At 40.7% G+C, this 19,547-nt stretch overlaps 1 protein-coding gene across 1 annotated transcript; it reads right to left on the reverse strand.

Moving 5' to 3' along the window:
- LOC124063449 (deoxynucleoside triphosphate triphosphohydrolase SAMHD1-like) lies at window positions 1-9,224 on the reverse strand. The gene is made up of 13 exons (XM_046397127.1): window positions 9,060-9,224; window positions 8,126-8,286; window positions 6,939-7,054; window positions 6,693-6,763; window positions 5,451-5,609; window positions 4,608-4,708; window positions 4,377-4,485; window positions 4,199-4,290; window positions 3,991-4,106; window positions 3,438-3,577; window positions 2,678-2,773; window positions 2,458-2,562; window positions 1-2,300 (listed from the first exon to the last, which is right to left on the reverse strand). Exons 1-13 carry the CDS (start codon window positions 9,090-9,092, stop codon window positions 2,166-2,168), a joined length of 1,434 nt encoding a protein of 477 aa, XP_046253083.1. The 5' UTR covers window positions 9,093-9,224; the 3' UTR covers window positions 1-2,165.
- Window positions 9,225-19,547: the final 10,323 nt, after the last annotated feature.

The raw sequence follows: 19,547 nt of genomic DNA on the forward strand, positions 1-19,547 counted from the left end.
TTTTGTTCAAAGTTTTATTTAAAGCTTATCTGAGGAGACCTCCTTTACTTAGTTTTTTAGCACAAAATTCCCTTTTTGTTACCAAACACCCCCTGCAGCTCAACATTAAGACACTCTCAAGGTAAGACAAAGAGACATTTTTATATTAAAGACAGATATATTATTCTATTTAATTATACTCGTTTTAAAAGTCACTGTTTCATTTCAGTGCACTACAATATCTTTTATAGAAGTATTGCATTACTACTGCCTGTTTCCTTATGATCTGCCATGCATATACAGACTTGGGAAGTTGTTCTCATGTATTCATAGTTTTTATACTGCAATAACACACACACACTGAATGCCTCTGTGGCCTTGTTGTCTGTGGAAAAACAACTGTAAATTAAAGTTTAAATGGTTTGCATGATGTGGTCAAGTCAAGTCAAGTCAATTTTATTTGTATAGCCCATTTTTATTTGTATAGCCCATTTGTGGTGTTCAAGAGAAAGAAAAAGAGTTTTATTTTGTAATTGTTATTGTGGTGTGGACTCAGAGCAGAGACTCAAAGCCACACTACAGTAAATTCTAAGGTGTAGCTGTGTCAAATTGTGGATTGGGTGGTGACTTTTTACACCATTAGGTCAGCTTGCCCCAGGTTTTCTGGGGACTTTCCACTGGCCTTATCTTGCACCTGTTTGTCTTTATTTATTTATTTTTATTTGCTTCTTCAGCACAGTTTACAGCATTAGTTCTTCTCTCTGGGCTGCCTTCCAGTTTTGGCCTATGTTTCGGCTGGCACCAGACACCATTATTTCCAGGCCTCTTTCTGTGCCATTTTTTAAAAATAATTGTTTTATGCAGGATTACAATAAATGTTCTTTTTCAGGCTCACAGCAATTATAATGAGATTACATTGACAGAGTATGGCTACCATAGACAGTGTTTCACTACCATAAAACAGTTTCACAATTACACAGTTTTACCTTCCATAGCTTACAGGCCCTTAACCAGTTGTATCATTTTTAATACAGCTGTATCTTGCTTTTCTTTCAATCTTAAATGGAAACATAGCATGACCAGTTCATGCTATCGTATTGCATTGCATACTATAACTTTAGCTCATCACAACTTACATAGAAATTATACCACATTATGAAACCCCGTCTAGTAGTACCTTTGGTAGGTTTCCCCTTTACATTATTTCAAACATATCTTTTAACACAATCAATTAAAACAAAACCACCACCTATGATGCAAGCATATTTACTGTAAGAACAATAAATAGAGTAACAAAGTCAACCAGAAAACACCTCTAAATTAGATAAATGCATTCAATGTAAGATCACATCAAACCCAAATAATTTCACAAGTAAAAAGAAGTAAATAATTCAGCAGAGGAAGTGAGTTTTGGCTGCAGATTTGATTTACTTCTTTTAAAAGCTGAATGTCTACATGTTCTGAGTAAATCACACAACACTAACTGACCATAATGTTCATGATGCAGATGCATGATAGTAGGTTATTGCTAAGCACATGGTATGAAACAAGTAAGTCAACTTAAAAATGGGACACTTGCAGCTCCAGATGCACAGGGGAATTTTAAAATAAAACTTGACTAAAAAAACTAAAATATGTGTGTAACATGAGGTGGGATTTGTGTTCGTAAAAATCCAAATCCAAATATCAAAGGCACAACGGTGCAAACATTAACATCACAGCTAACCACATCTTCACTGTGAGTGAAGAAGACACAAAGCTCGCAATTAATACACGTAAGGCCAAAGTAAACCGTGGAGACGCTACCATGAAAACGTCGGGAACAAAAACCTAATTAGAAACTTAAAACACCATCACTCAGCTGAACCTGCGCAGTTTGAAGAAGTTAGCAAATGAAAAGCGGCTAAAGCTAAAGCTAGCCAGAGCTCAGTGTCACACACAAGCCAGCAGCCTCTCCTGTCTTCCCTTGGTATGAGCAGTGAAAAGACCAAAGCAATTATGAGGGAAATTATGGAGCTGGTGGTGCTTTATGATCAGCCTTTCCCCTTCAGAAATCTGATGAATTACCTCAGACCTGATGAATTTGTGAGCATACTGTAAAATAATATAAATAACTGGCCATTTGGTTGCCTCTACCTTTTTTTTTTTAACAGAATAGAATAGATACACTCTAACAGATGTAAATATTACCTGAGGCTGAGAGACTCATTCTCCCACCACTTGCCAAACTCCTTGGCTGCCTTCAGACTTTCAGCATCTGTCTTCTTGCAGTAGAGCCTGGTCAGTTGCTCAGCAAACTGCCTTGGAAGAAGTGTAGACACCTGACAAGGACAGCAGCACAGAGTTTATTTTGAGACAGCAACAAACAGTTTCTATGCATCAAGAAGAATCTGCACATAAGGGAAAAAAACAGCAATGTATGTTGAAGCTCAGACAAAGAAAGATTAAGATTTGAATTCTGTGGTCTTCAGTTCTCACTTTCTCCTCTGGAATCTTGGTGGCTTTGGTTGGGTCGTCCTTGGAATAGAAACGCACGTTGTCGATGGGGTTGTTTTCCCTCATCCCAAAGTCTATATGAATGACCTACAACAGAGAAAGGGGAACGTTTTTTGATCATCAAGTGTAGCTAGAACCAAAGGGTTTGGAGCTTTCAGTGAATGGATTGGATTAGATGTAAAGCAATTAGATCAAAACTCACTCTAACTACAAAGTCCTCTGGCTTTAGACTGACATCTTGGGCGCCACTCAGAGGGACGGTCTGAGCCAAATTTGCTTCCCAGGAGAGAATCATCTCCTTATAAGAGGAGAAAGCAGATGTTACTCGTTACACCTTAGCAGGGATATCAGATGGGCTTTCATCTTCATATAATACAAAAACATTACATTCTGTGCAGTGCGCATGAAATCTGGGCACAACATACATGCAGGCAATGTAGACTGCTATACAAACACTATTCAATCGTGAGAAAAGCATCTTTGATTCATAGATCAGGCAGAGGAAGGTCATCAGCTACATCGACACATAAAAAACTAAAATGATCAGTTGACAGCAAATTGTAAACTATACTGATAATCAGCTTAGCAATTAAATACTGAGCCAAAATGCTTAACGAGTTGGTTCTGGCTGTGCAAAAGTGAGGATACGATGCTTCACTCACTGAATCAAATATCACTGAGTTTTGATCAGACAAAACAAGCTACTGCATTTGAAGACATCACCTCAGACTCTCTTCATGGAGATTATTGCTGTCTGCAGCTCCACATGACAAAGCATCTTGGAATACATTGCAAGATCAGCTGACAATCACACATCAGAATAAACTGCATGAAACAAAAACAGGCTCCTAAAGATAACTTAATTTCGTAGCCAATACAGATATGGATGATGTGCATCCTGTGCTGTGACAATCAGATGTGCATTATAATGCAGCCATACGAAGACACAAACAAACACACACCTGCGTGACACTTATGGGTTCCTCAGCCTGAGTTTGACCCACACACTTATAGAGGCGTCGACGGACAACGTTGTGTAGAATCTGCCTCGCCTCAGCCAGCTCCTTGGACGAAGAGTTCAGTATTTGTTCAAACACACCATCTACAGGATGAACAGTAGGGGGCAGGTCAGATAAAGTCAACCAAAGACACCAAAGTCACTAAATCATTCAGTGAGTTTCTTTATTTCAGACTTTATGGTTACATATTATAAATGATGGTGGTTTTCAGGAAGAATTTACTGTAAAAATAACTAAAAACAACAACAAGCTGGGCTGATAAAGGGATGAGTAGAGTCCTTCCTGATATGATGAGATCATGTCTGTGTTACATGCATCAGAGACATAAAACACAGACAAAATTACAACAAATAAAATATGAGAAATTATTATTCATTAAAACTATCCAGCTTTGTATAAAAATTAAAAGTTCCGCCGTGAACTGATGTGACGTAACATCTGTCATGCATTTTAATGTTAAAACTCAAGTTAACAGCACACGGTGGTTTCTACAGACCTGTCAGCTTGGTGTAGGCCTCCATATCTTCTATGGCTGTGGAGAGAGTGAACTTCTTCCCTCCAGAGCCTTCAATCTGGATGTGCTTGTCTGCTTTAAAAAAGGCCTCTGTGATCCTTGATGAACATACCCAACATTATTATCACTTCTGAGAACATTTTCACTGACATTAAGACAACCAGCCATCCTGGAGTGAATAACTACTCACATGGTCTCTATGATCTTGGTCACTGCGTGCTGGTAGGCTTTTCTGTGGAGACGGTTCCTGGTGTGGAACATGTCACACACATTGTCCACCTCCTGTTAAAGAAATGCCTGTATTTTAGTCTCATTGTGTAAACGGATTGCTGTTGTAAAAGCTGATAAAAAAGTAATGCTGTCTGCACCTTGTCTCTAGTGCAGATTTGTTTCTCTCCGTCCACCTCACACACCCTGGCAAACTTTATAAAGCGGCGATAGTCAAAGTTGTTCTGGATGCCCAGGTGGTGGCAGTCCCTGAGAAGAAACAGAGTGGAAAAATACATGCAAGAATCGGTCATGTAACAGAAATAAATGAGTATTTAATATATAACTAAGAAAACAATTAGTAAATTAACTAACAGCTGAAAAAGCTCAACCTGGCAAAGTAGTCCCACTTGTCCACATCAATTCCATTTCTTTTGTTGGCCACGATTTCATAAAGGAAGGATTTGTCTTCTGGACGGCCTTTATACTGCCACTGCGGAGATGACAGACAACAGGGACATCAGAATCAGCTTTACTGACCAAGTTTGTTTCTGCTCACAAAGAATATGACTTAGGTTTGCAGTGGCTCTTGGCGTACAATAAATATACATACAGCTAAACACATTAATGAATAAGTAGGTATGATGTACAACAATAGGTCAAGTATGTACAACAACGTAGGATAAATGTTCTATATATGAATACAACAAGCGTCTTTGCACAATTTTCTCGCCTCCCTCACCCCTCCCAGCTGTATTCAGGATCTGTGAACAGGATGTGTGTCAGCTCTTTCAGAGACAGAAGACCAGGAAATAAAAGTATCAGGCTCAGAGGGCACATCAGCCCTCTATCTGAAAGTCTTCACTGAACCCCATATTTACACAGTGGGCAGTGGAGCTGAGTGAAGTTCCTGTCTGCCCCAAAAGCTCCACAGTCATCCTGGTCCCCAAGAAATCCTCTCTCTCAGAATTAAATGAGGATCTATGGGCCAGTCAACCTGACATCTGCAATCAGGAAATGTGTGAACCCAAATGAAGGACATCACAGGTTTGCCTACCACAAGGAAGAAATCATGGGCTTTGATATATAATCTTAAGGACAGAAGCTATATGTTAATGTTACTTTGTCCTGAAGGTTGTGTCATAATTGAAATTCAGGGTGGTGTCATGAGATAAGTAATTCACATTTACACACTGTCATCTGTTCACCATAAACCGTAAAGTCACATTGGATACCTTCTTGCCTTTGGCTGCATTAGCGTCCAATGGTCCAGCAATCAGTTCCTTGATGAAGATCAGGTCTTCAGACAGCACCAGGCCGTGCTGCTCCATCACAGACTTCAGGTCATTGACCTCCACCATGTGGTCAAACATGGCCAGAGAGGCAGTTTCATGCTGCAACAGAATCAGAGTTGTAATATCACACAGGGAGGTGAATGACCACGAATTGAAAAGGAAAGCACACTGACTCATTACTCAAATAGAAAGATCTTATTTCAGCTGAAACATGACAGGACACAGAAGTTAATAATAACCTTATCTCTCGTGTTTGTCAGGCAGCAGGTCTGCGGTCCTAACTTTCATAATGGCCATGTGCTTAGCAGTGCTTATCGGTGGTTCACTCTGAACAGTGCAGTCACTATCTTAGACCTCAGCTGTCATGTTTACAATCAGGTAACAATAACTGCTTTACACAGCAGCCTTAAGAGTCAGCAATTACAAAGTCTCTGTAAAAGACGATGCTGTTGATGCTGTAATGTCACGCCATCAGAACATTATTACTATGATAAATCAGGTTAATAATTCATTCACCAATTTTAATCAAGACTAAAATTAGCTGTGCTTACAGTCAGCACCCAAGAGGGAATCTAGTTTATTTAGGAATACACCTATTTATTCTTTATTTTTCACCTGGGGTAAAATCTATTGGACTCTGGGTCAGCTGCAGTCAACTTCAATATGAAGTAGAAAAATGAACAATCTGCACAGTGGGTGAGAGCTTGAGGCCTTGGCCAGTTCATTTTCAAAAATAGCCAGTCTAAGGACTGTCTACTGTCAGGATAGCAGATATGATGGGTTAGTCTGACTTTTCCAGTATGTTACTCGTTTTGAAAATGTCTCATTAGAGCAGTTGTTCACTTATTTTAAGACACACTATTCAAAGCAGATAGCGGGCAGGCTATTAAGAGGCATTTATTTGTATCTTCTTGGTTGCCAATTGTTTTGTGATGAATCATTAGAGCAGTTTGAAACCCCGGCAGAGCAGAACACAACAACGCAAACACTTTGCTAATCAGAGGAAATTATGCAGTCAGAAGACAGGAGGAGACTGCGTTTTCCCACTGAGAAAAGGTGGGAAAATGTGAAAGTAGATTATCCACTAATAAATCAGTAATGAAATTACTAATCCACAAGTGTTTTCTGGCTCAAAGGTTCTCTCTGGACAAGGACAAGAGAACTATAATCACACTTTCCTACCTTCCAGGTAATTCCTGGACGTGCTTTGGGGATGAACAGCCCATCAAACATATGGGAGAATGGCCCATGTCCTGGAGGAGGGGGGAATAAAAAGTTACTGTGAGTGAACTATCTGAACAAGGAAAAAAATGAAGTAAAATAATATACATATAATTTTATATATATGTTTATTTATTTCTATTCTCACACCATGTTCACACCCTGTACTGTGAATGTTGAAAGTATGAGCACATGTGTACCACTCACCCAGGTCGTGGCAGAGCCCAGCAATCTGCACACAAAGGATGTCCCTGTCGGAGATGTTGAGTTCTGGTTGTCCAGTTTGCAGAGCTTGCGCAAGTTGTCCTGCCAAGAAAGCCACTCTGGAACACAACAGAACAACTCTCTCCATACAAAATATACAATGAAAATAAAACATGGCATTGAAAAAAATTATATATTGACAAATAAATGAATGAATAAATAAAAGATGTTTTTAAGGTCGACTCACTCAACAGCTGCTGTCTGACCATCCTGCACAGATGAACATGGTCATTTGATACACAATATAGACAAAAGTATTGGGACACCTGGCCGTTATGCATTCTAAACACATAGACAGCTCTTTTTGGAAGGATTTCCACAAGATTTTTGTTTCTGTGGGAATTTTTGCCAATTTATACAGTAGATGATTTGTGAGTTCAGGCGCTAATGTTGGATGAAAATCTCTGTTCCAGTCCATCCCAAACGTGTTTGACGGGGTTGAGGTCAGGGCTCTGTGTGGGCCAGTCAAATTTTCCACAAACTCATCCAACCATGTCTGCATGGATCTTGCTTTGTGCACTGATGCACACTGATGCCAAAATGTCTTGGTATGCTGAAGCAATAACATTTCCCTTCACTGGAAATAACAGACTCAGCCCAATCCCCATAAAGAGGTAACAGCCCCAAAAAGAGGTGTGTCTCAATACTTTTGTCTATTGAGTGTATGTCGCAACTGTTCACCTCCATTCATCCAGATAATTATCTGTCAAACCAACCCTTGTAGAAAATAAAACCATATTTCTCATCATCACATTGCCAGCAACCTGTTTTACTGCAACTACAGTCTCACACAAAGCATGTTTTCCCTTGAAGGAAGTCATTGTTTTTTTCCTTGTGAGGTGCATACATTAGCTCTTGTGTGACAAGCTGGACTTCATGAGGTCAAAAAAGTCAGCTTCAGAAAATATGGTGTTTTGATTAAATTGTGACTTGTTTAAATTTCAAGAGAAAACATCTAGTATGAGTAAGCCACCTTAATTCATCCTCAGCCATTCTTGGTCTCGTCTCACCAGTTAATGTTAGCCTATGTGGCCGTGTAATGTTATTAGTTTTATTTATTTATTTATTAATTTCTGTATGTGTACTCAACAGAAAAGGAATGTTGCTTGTTCCCGTATCTGAGGACGTACCCAATCGAGTGTTCAAAGCGGTTGTGAGATGCTCCAGGAAAAACAAAGTAGGTCCCTCCAAGCTGCTTGAGGTTTCGTAGTCTCTGGAACTGAGGTGTCTCCACAATTTTGATGAGAAGTGGGTGTAGGTCCACATGCCCGTGGATGGGATCATTAAACACCTGGCAGAAGACAGGACAACAAAGAGCTATGAAAACATACTTAATTCACCATTCGTTATCAAACAGAGGAGTGCCAGTATATTATATTATATATTTGAAGACATTTTTCAACAAAGACACATACTTTATATCTATATAATTCAATGTCTTAGCTGCGTAACAATAAAACCTGGAATTAAACAACACAAGCTTAAAACAAGGCAGATGGGAACAGTTAGGTTACAAATTAGAGTAGAATTATCTTAAACAAAAGTAGGCTACGTGATAAAATAGTGATGAGTCTCTGGGCCCTGACAGAAAAGGCTTGGCCACCTCTGGGCTTTAGTACTGACTCTTGGATAACCACGAGGCCACTGACTGAAGATCTCTTGACTGTGTGTTGGCTCGTACAGACTTACAGTTCGGTCCTGTAGGTCCAGTAGGTGATCGGCCATATGATACTTTAAAAGGTCAAAATCAATTTCAAACAAACAGGAAGCCAGTGTAAAGAGCTTCAAACATGTGATTAGTGGTGACATCGCTTTATCTTTTCTTCATTCCACACCACACGGTCTTCCACTTTAACTTTTTAAAAATTATTTTTAAGCTTGTAACCTTTTAAGCAAAAGCTTAAGAACAAAAGAACAGAAAAAGAAAAGTACGATCTTGTGTGTGTCATGCAGTGACCCTTGTGTCACATCAAACCTCCTTGTGGTTCCTCTTCTTTCTTAGTCTGTTATGTCTCTTCAAATCTATATAACCTTGAGAATGTAGCATTGAGATGCTGTTGTTACCTTATTCACGGGCATGACTTCTTGGTTGTCCATGTTGATCCGACAAACAGGCGTTAATCTGGATTAGCCACTTGCAACGTTACTCACAGCTGATCAGACAGCTCTGCACAGCAGACTCAAAAGCGGTGTAAAATGCCCAGGTGTTGTGTTCATATTTATACACACACATTTATACAAACACACCCTTACACAGAATTTTAAGCATTCTCAAAAAATTTTGAATATGAGAAAACAAAGTTTCCAACTTCCCTGTCAACACAACCTTTCCTGGAACGCCTGATTAAAGTCTAAATATTTTTATATTGCAATAACACACACACACACACACATGCACATCCACGCCCACACACAGAATTTCAAGCATCCTCATTCAGGACTGACTTTAACAATAAAGGAAGCTCTGTGACACACACAGTTTGGATTCAACGGACTGGGACGTGTTTAGGGCTGCTACAGATAGTCTTGATGAGTATACAGATACTGTAATCTCATATATCCAGTATTGTGAGGACAGTATTGTGCCAACACGCACCAGGGTGAGTTGTAACAATGACAAACCCTGGTTCACAGCTAAACTCAGACAGCTGAGGCTAGAGAAAGAGTCTGCTTTCAGGAGTGGGGATAGAGACAGCTACAAAGAGGCCAAGTACAGGTTTAGCAAGGAGGTGAGAAGCGCTAAATCACTGTACTCAAATGTACTCAAAACACTGTACTTGAGAAAATTCAACAGCAATTCTCAGCTAATGACTCTGCCTCTGTGTGGAAAGGGCTTCGGCAAATCACCAACTACAAGCCCAAAGCCCCCCACTCTACTGACGACCTGCGACTAGCCAACAGTCTGAACGAGTTCTACTGTCGCTTTGATGGACTATCTGCCGGCCCTGACACCCCCACTCACCCCATCAACACGGCCATTCACACCCCCCACACCCCTGAAGTCATTCCACCAGTATCCACCTCGGACCCCCCCCTCCTCCACCACAGCCTTCTTTATCCAGGAGGAGGACGTTAACAAGCTGTTCAGGAAACTGAACCCTCACAAGGCTCCTGGACCAGACGGTGTGTCCCCCTCCATCCTGAGACACTGTGTGGATGAGCTGACTCCAGTTTTCACAGATATTTTCAACACCTCTCTGGAGTCATGCCATGTGCCAGTCTGCTTCAAAGCCTCCATCATAGTCCCAGTCCCCAAGAAGTCAAGGATCACTGGACTTAATGACTACAGACCTGTGGCACTGACATCTGTAGTCATGAAGTCATTTGAGCGCCTGGTTTTGTCTCACCTCAAGTCCATCACAACCCCCCTCCTGGACCCCCTGTAGTTTGCCTACAGAGCCAACAGGTCTGTAGACGATGCAGTCAACCTGACGCTACACTTCATCCTGCGGCATCTGGACTCCCCGAGAACCTACGTTAGGATCTTGTTTGTGGACTTCAGCTCTGCCTTCAATACGATCCGCCCAGCTCTCCTCCAAGACAAGCTGTCCCTGCTGAACGTGCCTGACCCCATCTGCCGGTGGATCACTGACTTCCTGACAGACAGGAAACAGCATGTGAGGCTGGGGAAGAATGTCTCGGACACCCGGACCATCAGCACCGGTACCCCCCAGGGCTGTGTACTTTCCCCTCTGCTCTTCGCAGACGACACCACCCTCATCGGTCTCATCTCGGACGGGGATGAGTCCGCCTACAGGAGGGGGGTGGATCGTCTGGTGTCCTGGTGCGGTAACAACCACCTGGAGCTGAACGTCCAGAAGACGGTGGAGATGATCATTGACTTTCGGAAAGTGCCAGCTCCATCACTCCCCCTCACCCTGACAGACACCCCCATCTCCACGGTGGACTCCTTCCGCTTCCTGGGTACCACCATCACCCGGGACCTCAAGTGGGAGCTGACCATCAGCTCCCTCATCAAAAGGGCCCAGCAGAGGATGTTCTTCCTGCGGCAGCTGAGGAAACTCAAGATGCCTGCCAAGATGATGGTTCAGTTCTACACAGCCATCATTGAGTCCATCCTCACCTCCTCCATCACCGTGTGGTACGCTGGGGCCACTGCCACGGACAAGCACAGACTGCAGCGTGCTGTGCGCTCTGCTGAGAAGGTGATCGGCTGCAGCCTTCCATCTCTCCAAGACCTGTACACCTCCAGGACTCTGAGGCGTGCAGGTCGGATCACAGCTGACCCTTCTCACCCTGGACATGGACTCTTTGTAAAACTCCCTTCAGGCAGGAGGTTACGGTCCATTCGGACCAAAACCTCACGCCACAAGTACAGTTTCTTCCCCTGTGCTGTTAGACTGTTGAACACCAACTGACTAACATGCTGCCCTGCACCTTAGCAATTGATTTTGCTCATTCACTGTCCACCTGCTGTTCATTTGCACTGTCTACCTCACCCACTTGCACTATACTCCACCCTGCACTACCTTACTTTTGGACTACCTCCAGAAAAATATTTATTTCACTTATTTTATTTTGTGTTACCTTATTCTATTTTATTTTTATTTTTATTTTTTATTTTATTTTATTCTTCAATTATATGTTACTGTTACGTTCTATGTATGCACCAATCACCAAGACAAATTCCTAGTAATGTGAAACCTCTTCACTTACATGGCAATAAAGTCTTTTCTGATTCTGATGTATTCATGTGTCTGAATGCCTCTGTGGCCTTGTTGTATGAGGAAAAAAATAAAATTTGAATATGAGAAAACAAAGTTTTCAACTTCCCTGCCAACAAAACCTTTAATGGAACGCATATTTAAAGTTTAAATGGTTTGCATGACGTGGTGTTCAACAGCTTGAATTACAGGAGGACACAAATGAGAGAAAGAGAGTTTTATTTTCAAACTGTCCTGAAACCCCTTCCAGCAGTACCTTTGGTAGGTTTCCCCTTTACATTCTTCCAAACATATTTTTTAACACATTCAATTAAAACAAAACCACCACCTGTGAAGCAAGTTTGATGAGGCTGCATCACATCCTGGTAAGGAGGAAAGATTGTGCAAAACATTTTAAATGGAAGCAAAAACAGTCATGAAAATGTTGCACACAGCTGTGAGTTGTGAAAAAAATGTTGTCAAGCTGAGATATTTACTGTAAGAACAATAAATAGAATATATAGCAACAAAGTCAACCAGAAAACACCTCTAAATTAGATAAATACATTCAATGTAAGATCACATCAAACCCAAATAATCCCACAAGTAAAAAGAAGTAGAGTAAATAATTCAGCAGAGGAAGTGAGTTTTGGCTGCAGATTTGATTTACTTCTTTTAAAAGCTGAATGTCTACATGTTCTGAGTAAATCACACAACACACTAACTGACCATAATGTTCATGATGCAGATGCATGATAGTAGGTTATTGCTAAGCACATGGTATGAAACAAGTGTTGGGAGTTTAAAATAAAACCTGACTAAAAATGATAAAAAGTAAAATTTGTGTGTAACATACGGAAACCTTATATTATTATATTACATTATTTTAATTATTTCTGTTTTTCTTAATAATTTATTTTTTGGTTTGTTTTTCAGGGCGGCACAGGCGTGCAGTGGTTAGCACTTTTGCCTCATAGCAAGAGGGTTCCAGGTTCGAATCCCGGTCTGGGCCCTTCTATGTGGAGTTTGCATGTTCTCCCTGTGCCTGCGTGGGTTTTCTCCGGATACTCTGGCTTCCTCCACAATCCCAAAAACATGCACATTAAATTGCCCCTAGGTGTGAGTGTGAGAGTGTGTGGTTGTCTGTCTTTGTGTGTTGGCCCTGCGATTGACTGGCGACCAGTCCAGGGTGTACCCCGCCTCTCGCCCGTAGTCAGCTGCGATAGGCTCCAGCTTCCCCGCGACCCTGACGGATAAGCGGTATAGAAAATGGATGGATGGTTTGTTTTTCAGAGTATTTGTTTTGTTTTCCAGAGTAATTCACTTTTATGCTTGGTTTTTCAATGTATTTTTTTCTGATTTTCTTTCTGTTTTTCGGACTACTGGAGTAGAAATAGACGCATTCATTCCTTTATTGAGAGCTCGACTGAAGCAAACATGACCGGCTTGTTTAGTTTAATCAAGTTTTACTTTGATTTCCGTTTAAGACACTGGGAGATAGTCCTGTCTTTAAGTCACATAGATGATAAGTTTAAGTTTGTCAGTTTTACGCAGGCACCTGAGGACTTTGCGGTTCTTCAGAAAGAAAACCCATTCAGATCTCCTAGACATAGCAATATTTCTCCAGGATCAGCTGGACAGATATAGCATGCTCCATGAATACAAGATGATGCAGTTGAAATGCATTCAGGCTGGCTACGTGGTGACTCAAGAGACCATCAGCAGACCGCGGAAAATATTGGATCCGCACGGTGTGTAGCTGAGGCGCCTTGGGCGGCGTATGTACCAGATGTGCCCAATGTTTTGTGGCGTGTAGACTTCTACGATAAACTCAAACCGTACGGGATCTGCATCAATGGTGCAATAGATGGGTTTTCACAAATGGTGATGGCTACATGCCTACTCTACAAACAGCGATCCCAGGATAACCGCGCAATACTTCATTGATGAGGTGTCATCAAGGAATGAAACTGCTGCCCGAATTCGTTCGGACCTCAGAATCGATAACTGTTACATTGAACAAATGCAGATGTTCTTGAGCACGATCATCTGGACAACTTTCGCACAGATGTTATCTGTATGGATTGAGCAATCACAACCAAAGAATGGAGAACTGGTGGGGCTTTTTAAGGAGACAACACGCACAGTTCTGGATGAACCTGTCCCAAGATTTAAATAACTCAGACTCCCTTTCTGGTGACTTCCTGGACAAAAGTCTCATTCAGTTCACATGAAATAACCGAGGTAAGAACTGCTATATGCTTATGTTGTTTTTCCCCCATGGTGCCATATTATGTCAGAACAATACTGTGACACCTGCTTAGCTTTGTGGTTAGATGTTTTACTTCACAAAATGCAGTAGTACCACCCTGCATAGTGGGTTAGTTTTAGTGTGGTAGGCCTACTGATAATCGTAAAAAAGAGCTCACTCCATGTAGGCTATATTTAAAACCTTACTCAAGTAAAAGGACAGTATTATCAGCAGTATATATTCAAAGTATGAAAAGTATATCCTCTTTCTATTCATTATGGATCAAATACACATCATAGTAAGTGCTGGCAGTCCAATAGCTGAAATGCAGTTGTCAATAAACTGTCAGCAAATAAAGGATATGATTATCTTTTATTAGGGCATACATCTTTCCTTGAGTTTACCCACATTTGATAATTTTAACATTTCACAATGCAAGCGCCCCATAACAAATGGAACATGTCCAATTTATGATTGTGGATGGAAACACATCATGTCTCATAGAGGACTCCTGAACCACATGACTCAACAGCAAAGACACAATCTGTTGGAAGACAGTTGTACTCATGTCATTACCCACCTGCTGTTCATTCGCACTGTTTTTTTAGATGATGAAAGTGACATATTTTGTCATTGGAGGGAACTCACTCGCATTTAACCCACCCAAGTGACGTGCACACACACACAGCAAACCCGGGGCAGTGGGCGACCGCGTGCAGCGCCCGGGGAGCAGTGGGGGTTAGGTACCTTGCTCAGGGTACCTCAGCCATGGATACCGGTACGGGGAATCGAACCAGCGATCCACCGGTTACGGGTCCGACACCCTAACCGCTGATCCACGACTGCCCCTAGGCACCCACTTGCACTATACTCCACCCTGCACTACCTCACTTTAGAACTACCTCCAGAAACATATTTATTTTACTTACCTTGTTTTATTTGGTGTTACCTTATTCTATTTTATGTTTATTTTATTTTATTTTATTCTTCTACTACATGTTACTTGTTACGTTCTATGTATGCACCAATCACCAAGACAAATTCCTAGTAATGTGAAACCTCTTCACTTACAATGGCAATAAAGTCTTTTCTGATTTCTGATTCTGATTTCTGATTCTGAAAACAAGACAGCAACCAGTGATTCTATTTATTTAAAAAAAAAACACCGAGATTCAAACGCTATTATGATTTAACTGTGAAAATATAACAAAAATATTTCTATGTCCAAACATTCTCATCGTAGACTGATAAAAAAGTGTCTTGAATCAAAGTAAATTGTTAACTGTTTCTTGGTATGATAGAAAGAAAATATCCAAAAATTAAAACATCAATCTGTGCTTATCACACAGCCCCTGAGCTAGTACATATTCTCCTTACATGCTCTGATAACAAACGGTGTCTTAAAGCAAAGTAAGTTATTTTTCTTGATATAATAAAACCAAAATCTTGAAATGTAATAAAAGTCATTTTGCGCTAATCACACAGCACTGAGATAATGACATTTTCTCCTTACATGCTGTATCCCACATTCACGCAGTCTAAACCTACATCACTGGCACTGATGGGGAAGAGAAAAATGTGTGTGTTTCATAAGTCACTTATGCAATGTCCATTGCATAGGTTGTGCTGGACAATATAGCCTCCATTTCAGCTTGAAGCTCAGGGTAGCTGTTGAAAGTTGATGGCAGCTCCACAGTTGGGCCACAATTATGAGATATTGTAGGTCCTTCCTTCCTGCTGCTGTCAGACTGTATAATAACCAGCACTGCCCCCAGTAGACCACACACACACTTAAGCACTCATTCACTTTTGTAGTAATGATAATAATGTGCAATAACTAAAATGAAATAATTTTTGTCACTATTCCACCGTGCAGTTTATTGTTGGCCATGTGCCATGTTTTAAGACACGCTCTTCAAAGCAAATCGTCAATCAAGAAATGTGAGGTTGAACAACCTGAACTGGAACACCCTTTTAAACAATTCTTTGACGTAATTTAGTTCAGTTGACATGCACACTGGGCACGTATGCTGCAGTTGGGTATCAAGAGCCATTTATTTGTATCTTGTTCCTTGCCAAATGGTTTTCTGATGAATCATTACAGCAGTTTGAAACCTCGGCAGAGCAGGAAACACCAACAACGCCAACACTTTGTTAATTCAGAATCAGAATTCCTATCCCTATCCCTGAAGGGAAATTCTTGAGATTAGAGGAAAATTGTCAGAAGACAGAGAGGAGACTGCATTTTCCCACTGAGAAAAAAATGTTACTGTGAGTGAACTATCTGAACAAAAAAAAAAAGGAAATAAAATAATATACATATAATTTATATATATTTTTATTTATTTCTATTCTCACACCATGTTCACACCCTGTACTGTGAATGTTGAAAGTATGAGCACATGTGTACCACTCACCCAGGTCGTGGCAGAGCCCAGCAATCTGCACACAAAGGATGTCCCTGCAGGAGATGTTGAGTTCTGGTTGTCTAGTTTGCAGAGCTTGCGCAAGTCGTCCTGCCAAGTAAGCCACTCTGGAACACAACAGAACAACTCTCTCCATACAAAATATACAATGAAAATAAAACATGGCATTGAAATAATTATATATTGACAAATAAATGCATGAGAGATGTTTTTAAGGTCGACTCACTCAACAGCTGCTGTCTGACCATCCTGCACAGGTGAACACGGTCATTTGATACACAATATAGACAAAAGTATTGGGACACTTGACCATTATGCTAACAGGGACCTTAAATAACACTGCTTTCTAAACACATAGACAGCGTTACAGCTGTAACAGCTTCCACTCTTTTGGGAAGGATTTCCACAAGATTTTTGTTTCTGTGGGAATTTTTGCCAATTTATACAGTGGAGGATTTGTGAGTTCAGGCACTGATGTTGGATGAAAATCTCTGTTCCAGTCCATGCCAAACATGTTCAACGGGGTTGAGGTCAGGCTCTGTTTGGGCCAGTCAAGTTTTCCACAAACTCATTCAACCATGTCTGTATGGATCTTGCTTTGTGCAATCGAGTGTTCAAAGCAGTTGTGAGATGCTCCAGGATAAACAAAGTAGGTCCCTCCAAGCTGCTTGATGTATCGTAGTCTCTCTAACTGAGGTGTGTCCATGATTGTGATGAGAAGTGGGTGTAGGTCCACGTGCCCGTGGATGGGATCATTAAACACCTGGCAGAAGACAGGACAACAAAGAGCTATGAAAACGTACTTAATTCACCATTCGTTATCAAACAGAGGAGTGCCAGTATATTATATTATATATTTGAAGACATTTTTCAACAAAGACACATACTTTATATCTATATAATTCAATGTCTTAGCTGCGTAACAAAAAAACCCGGAATTAAACAAGACGAGCATAAAACAAGGCAGTTAGGAACAATTAGGTGACAAATTAGATAAGAGCAAGTAGAATTATCTAATACAAAAGTAGGCTATGACTTCTTGGTTGCATGTGTGTGTTCAACTAAGGATGGGTCAAATGCAGAAGACGAATTCAGTGTGTGTATGTAAAAATATATATACTGCCAATAAAGTTGATTCTTCTTCTTCTTCTTCTTGGTTGCCCATGTTGATCCGACAAACAGGCGTTAATCTGGATTAGCCAAAAGAGTAGACGTCCTCAAATTTACAACTGACAACGTTACTCACAGCTGATCAGACAGCTCTGCACAGCAGACTCAAAAGGGGTGTAAAATGCCCAGGTGTTGTGTCTATACTTATACACGTACACTTATACAAACACACCCACGCACACCCACCCCTCAAAAAATTTTGAATATGAAAAAACAAAGTTTCCCACTTCCCTTTCAACAAAACTTTTCCTGGAACGCCCCTTTATGTGGAAAAACAACTGTAAATTAAAGTCTAAATGTTTTGCATGACATGGTGTTCAACAGCTTGAATTACAAGAGGACACAAATGAGAGAAGTTTTATTACAGTTTTATTTTCAAACTGTTATGAAACCCCTTTCAGCAGTGCCTTTGGTAGGTTTCCCCTTTACATTCTTTCAAACATATTTCAATGTAAGATCACATCAAACCCAAATAATCCCACAAGTAAAAAGAAGTAGAGTAAATAAGTCAGCAGAGGAAGTGAGTTTTTTTCACCAACCAGAATCGGCCGGTTCTCAGCATACTCGACCCGGTCTCCTGTATCTCCAAGATGGTACTTTTTAAGCGTGCGCCAAATATCAAAGGCACAACGGCGCAAACAATAACATCACAGTTAACCACTTCTTCACTATGAGGGAAGAAGACACAAAGTTCGCAATTAATACATGTAAGGCCAAAGTAAACCGTGATGATGAATGACAGAGTGTGAGGCCACTTTAAAAATTGCTGCATGCAATAAAACAATCAAAAGCTTTTGTCTTATACACTGAATTTTCTTCTGCAAACCTCAATCTGCATTGAATTAAAATTAGTGCACAGTACATTTTGTTTTAACATATATGCACATTACATCATTTGCAAATAAGTGAGATATAGACATAATGTATGGCATATATGCACAAGGTCAGACATATATGAGCTATATAAGGCATTATGTATGACATATATGCACCTGACTGTAGCATCTGTGGATGTCATATATGACACATACATTTCCTATATATCCACATACATGCACATATATGACCCTAAATATGGCGTATATGCAACATATATTCTACATATTTGGGGCTTTCCTCCATGTCTTGTCTTGTGCTGTATGCCGGTGCCGTTCTCACCTCATTTGCATCGTTGTTGTTGGGCGCGCCCTTCCCTTAACCCAGTGCTTATCAATTAATTTCTGTTGCGCTCCCCCCAGCAAGAAGAAAACAATTCGCGCCCCCCCCCACTGCGACTATAAATAATAGTAATAATAATATGTAATAATATTTAATAAAATGTAATAATATGATGCTAACAGTGCTCGCTGGTTTACTGAAGTAGCATTCACAAAGCGGGATGATTGTTGGCAATATTCGGCACGTTTTCGCTGAAAAAACTCCAGCGGCTTATCAGCATGATTGGGATGTAATGTCTTCAAGTGGGGCCTTAATTTATTTGGCTTCATGCTGTCCGCTGCCAGCACTTTTAGACACAGTGAACACACCGGTCTTTCCTCGTCTCCCACTGCAGCCACAGTGGAGCTAAGCGCTACATATGCTTCGTCATATTTCCTCGAGTTACTTTTGTCTCATTATCTTCGTCTCTCTCCGCCTTTCTTTTCATCCCTGTTAAAAATGTCTTCATGTTGTCTCTTAAGGGTTCGCTTACTGCACGTCATATCGCCTGCTCGGTGCAAAAAAAACGCTACACCATAGAGCTAATACTCCCTGCGTTGTCTGAGAAAATTAAAAACGCCAGTGGTTCATGGACTCCCAAGTGATTAAAAAAGTCCACACGCTAACAAAGGATCTGATAGTCCTGTAAACTTGTCTATGTAGTTTGACTGCCAGTGCTAACCCTCTGTGTCTAACGACTGGCTATCTGAGTCTATTATTTTATGTAGTTCCTTTGTATACCCAGTGATGCCTTTAGTTGGCATTGTCCAGTAAATGCAGATAATTTTCAAATGCATTTCTTTTGTGTAGCTAATCTATGTGATTCTGAGCTGAGTGACTTTTG

Source organism: Scatophagus argus, chromosome 8, assembly GCF_020382885.2.
Source record: "Scatophagus argus isolate fScaArg1 chromosome 8, fScaArg1.pri, whole genome shotgun sequence".
NCBI classification, from domain to species: domain Eukaryota; kingdom Metazoa; phylum Chordata; class Actinopteri; family Scatophagidae; genus Scatophagus; species Scatophagus argus.

Coding starts and splice junctions, on each gene's coding strand:
- LOC124063449 (XM_046397127.1), bottom strand. CDS start 9,092: ATGGACAACCAAGAAGTCATGCCCGTGAATAAG. Junction 7,055..8,125: donor CGCTTTGAACACTCGATTGG/GTACGTCCTCAG, acceptor GTTGTGTTCCAG/AGTGGCTTTCTTGGCAGGAC. Junction 4,107..4,198: donor ACCAAGATCATAGAGACCAT/GTGAGTAGTTAT, acceptor ATGTTCATCAAG/GATCACAGAGGCCTTTTTTA.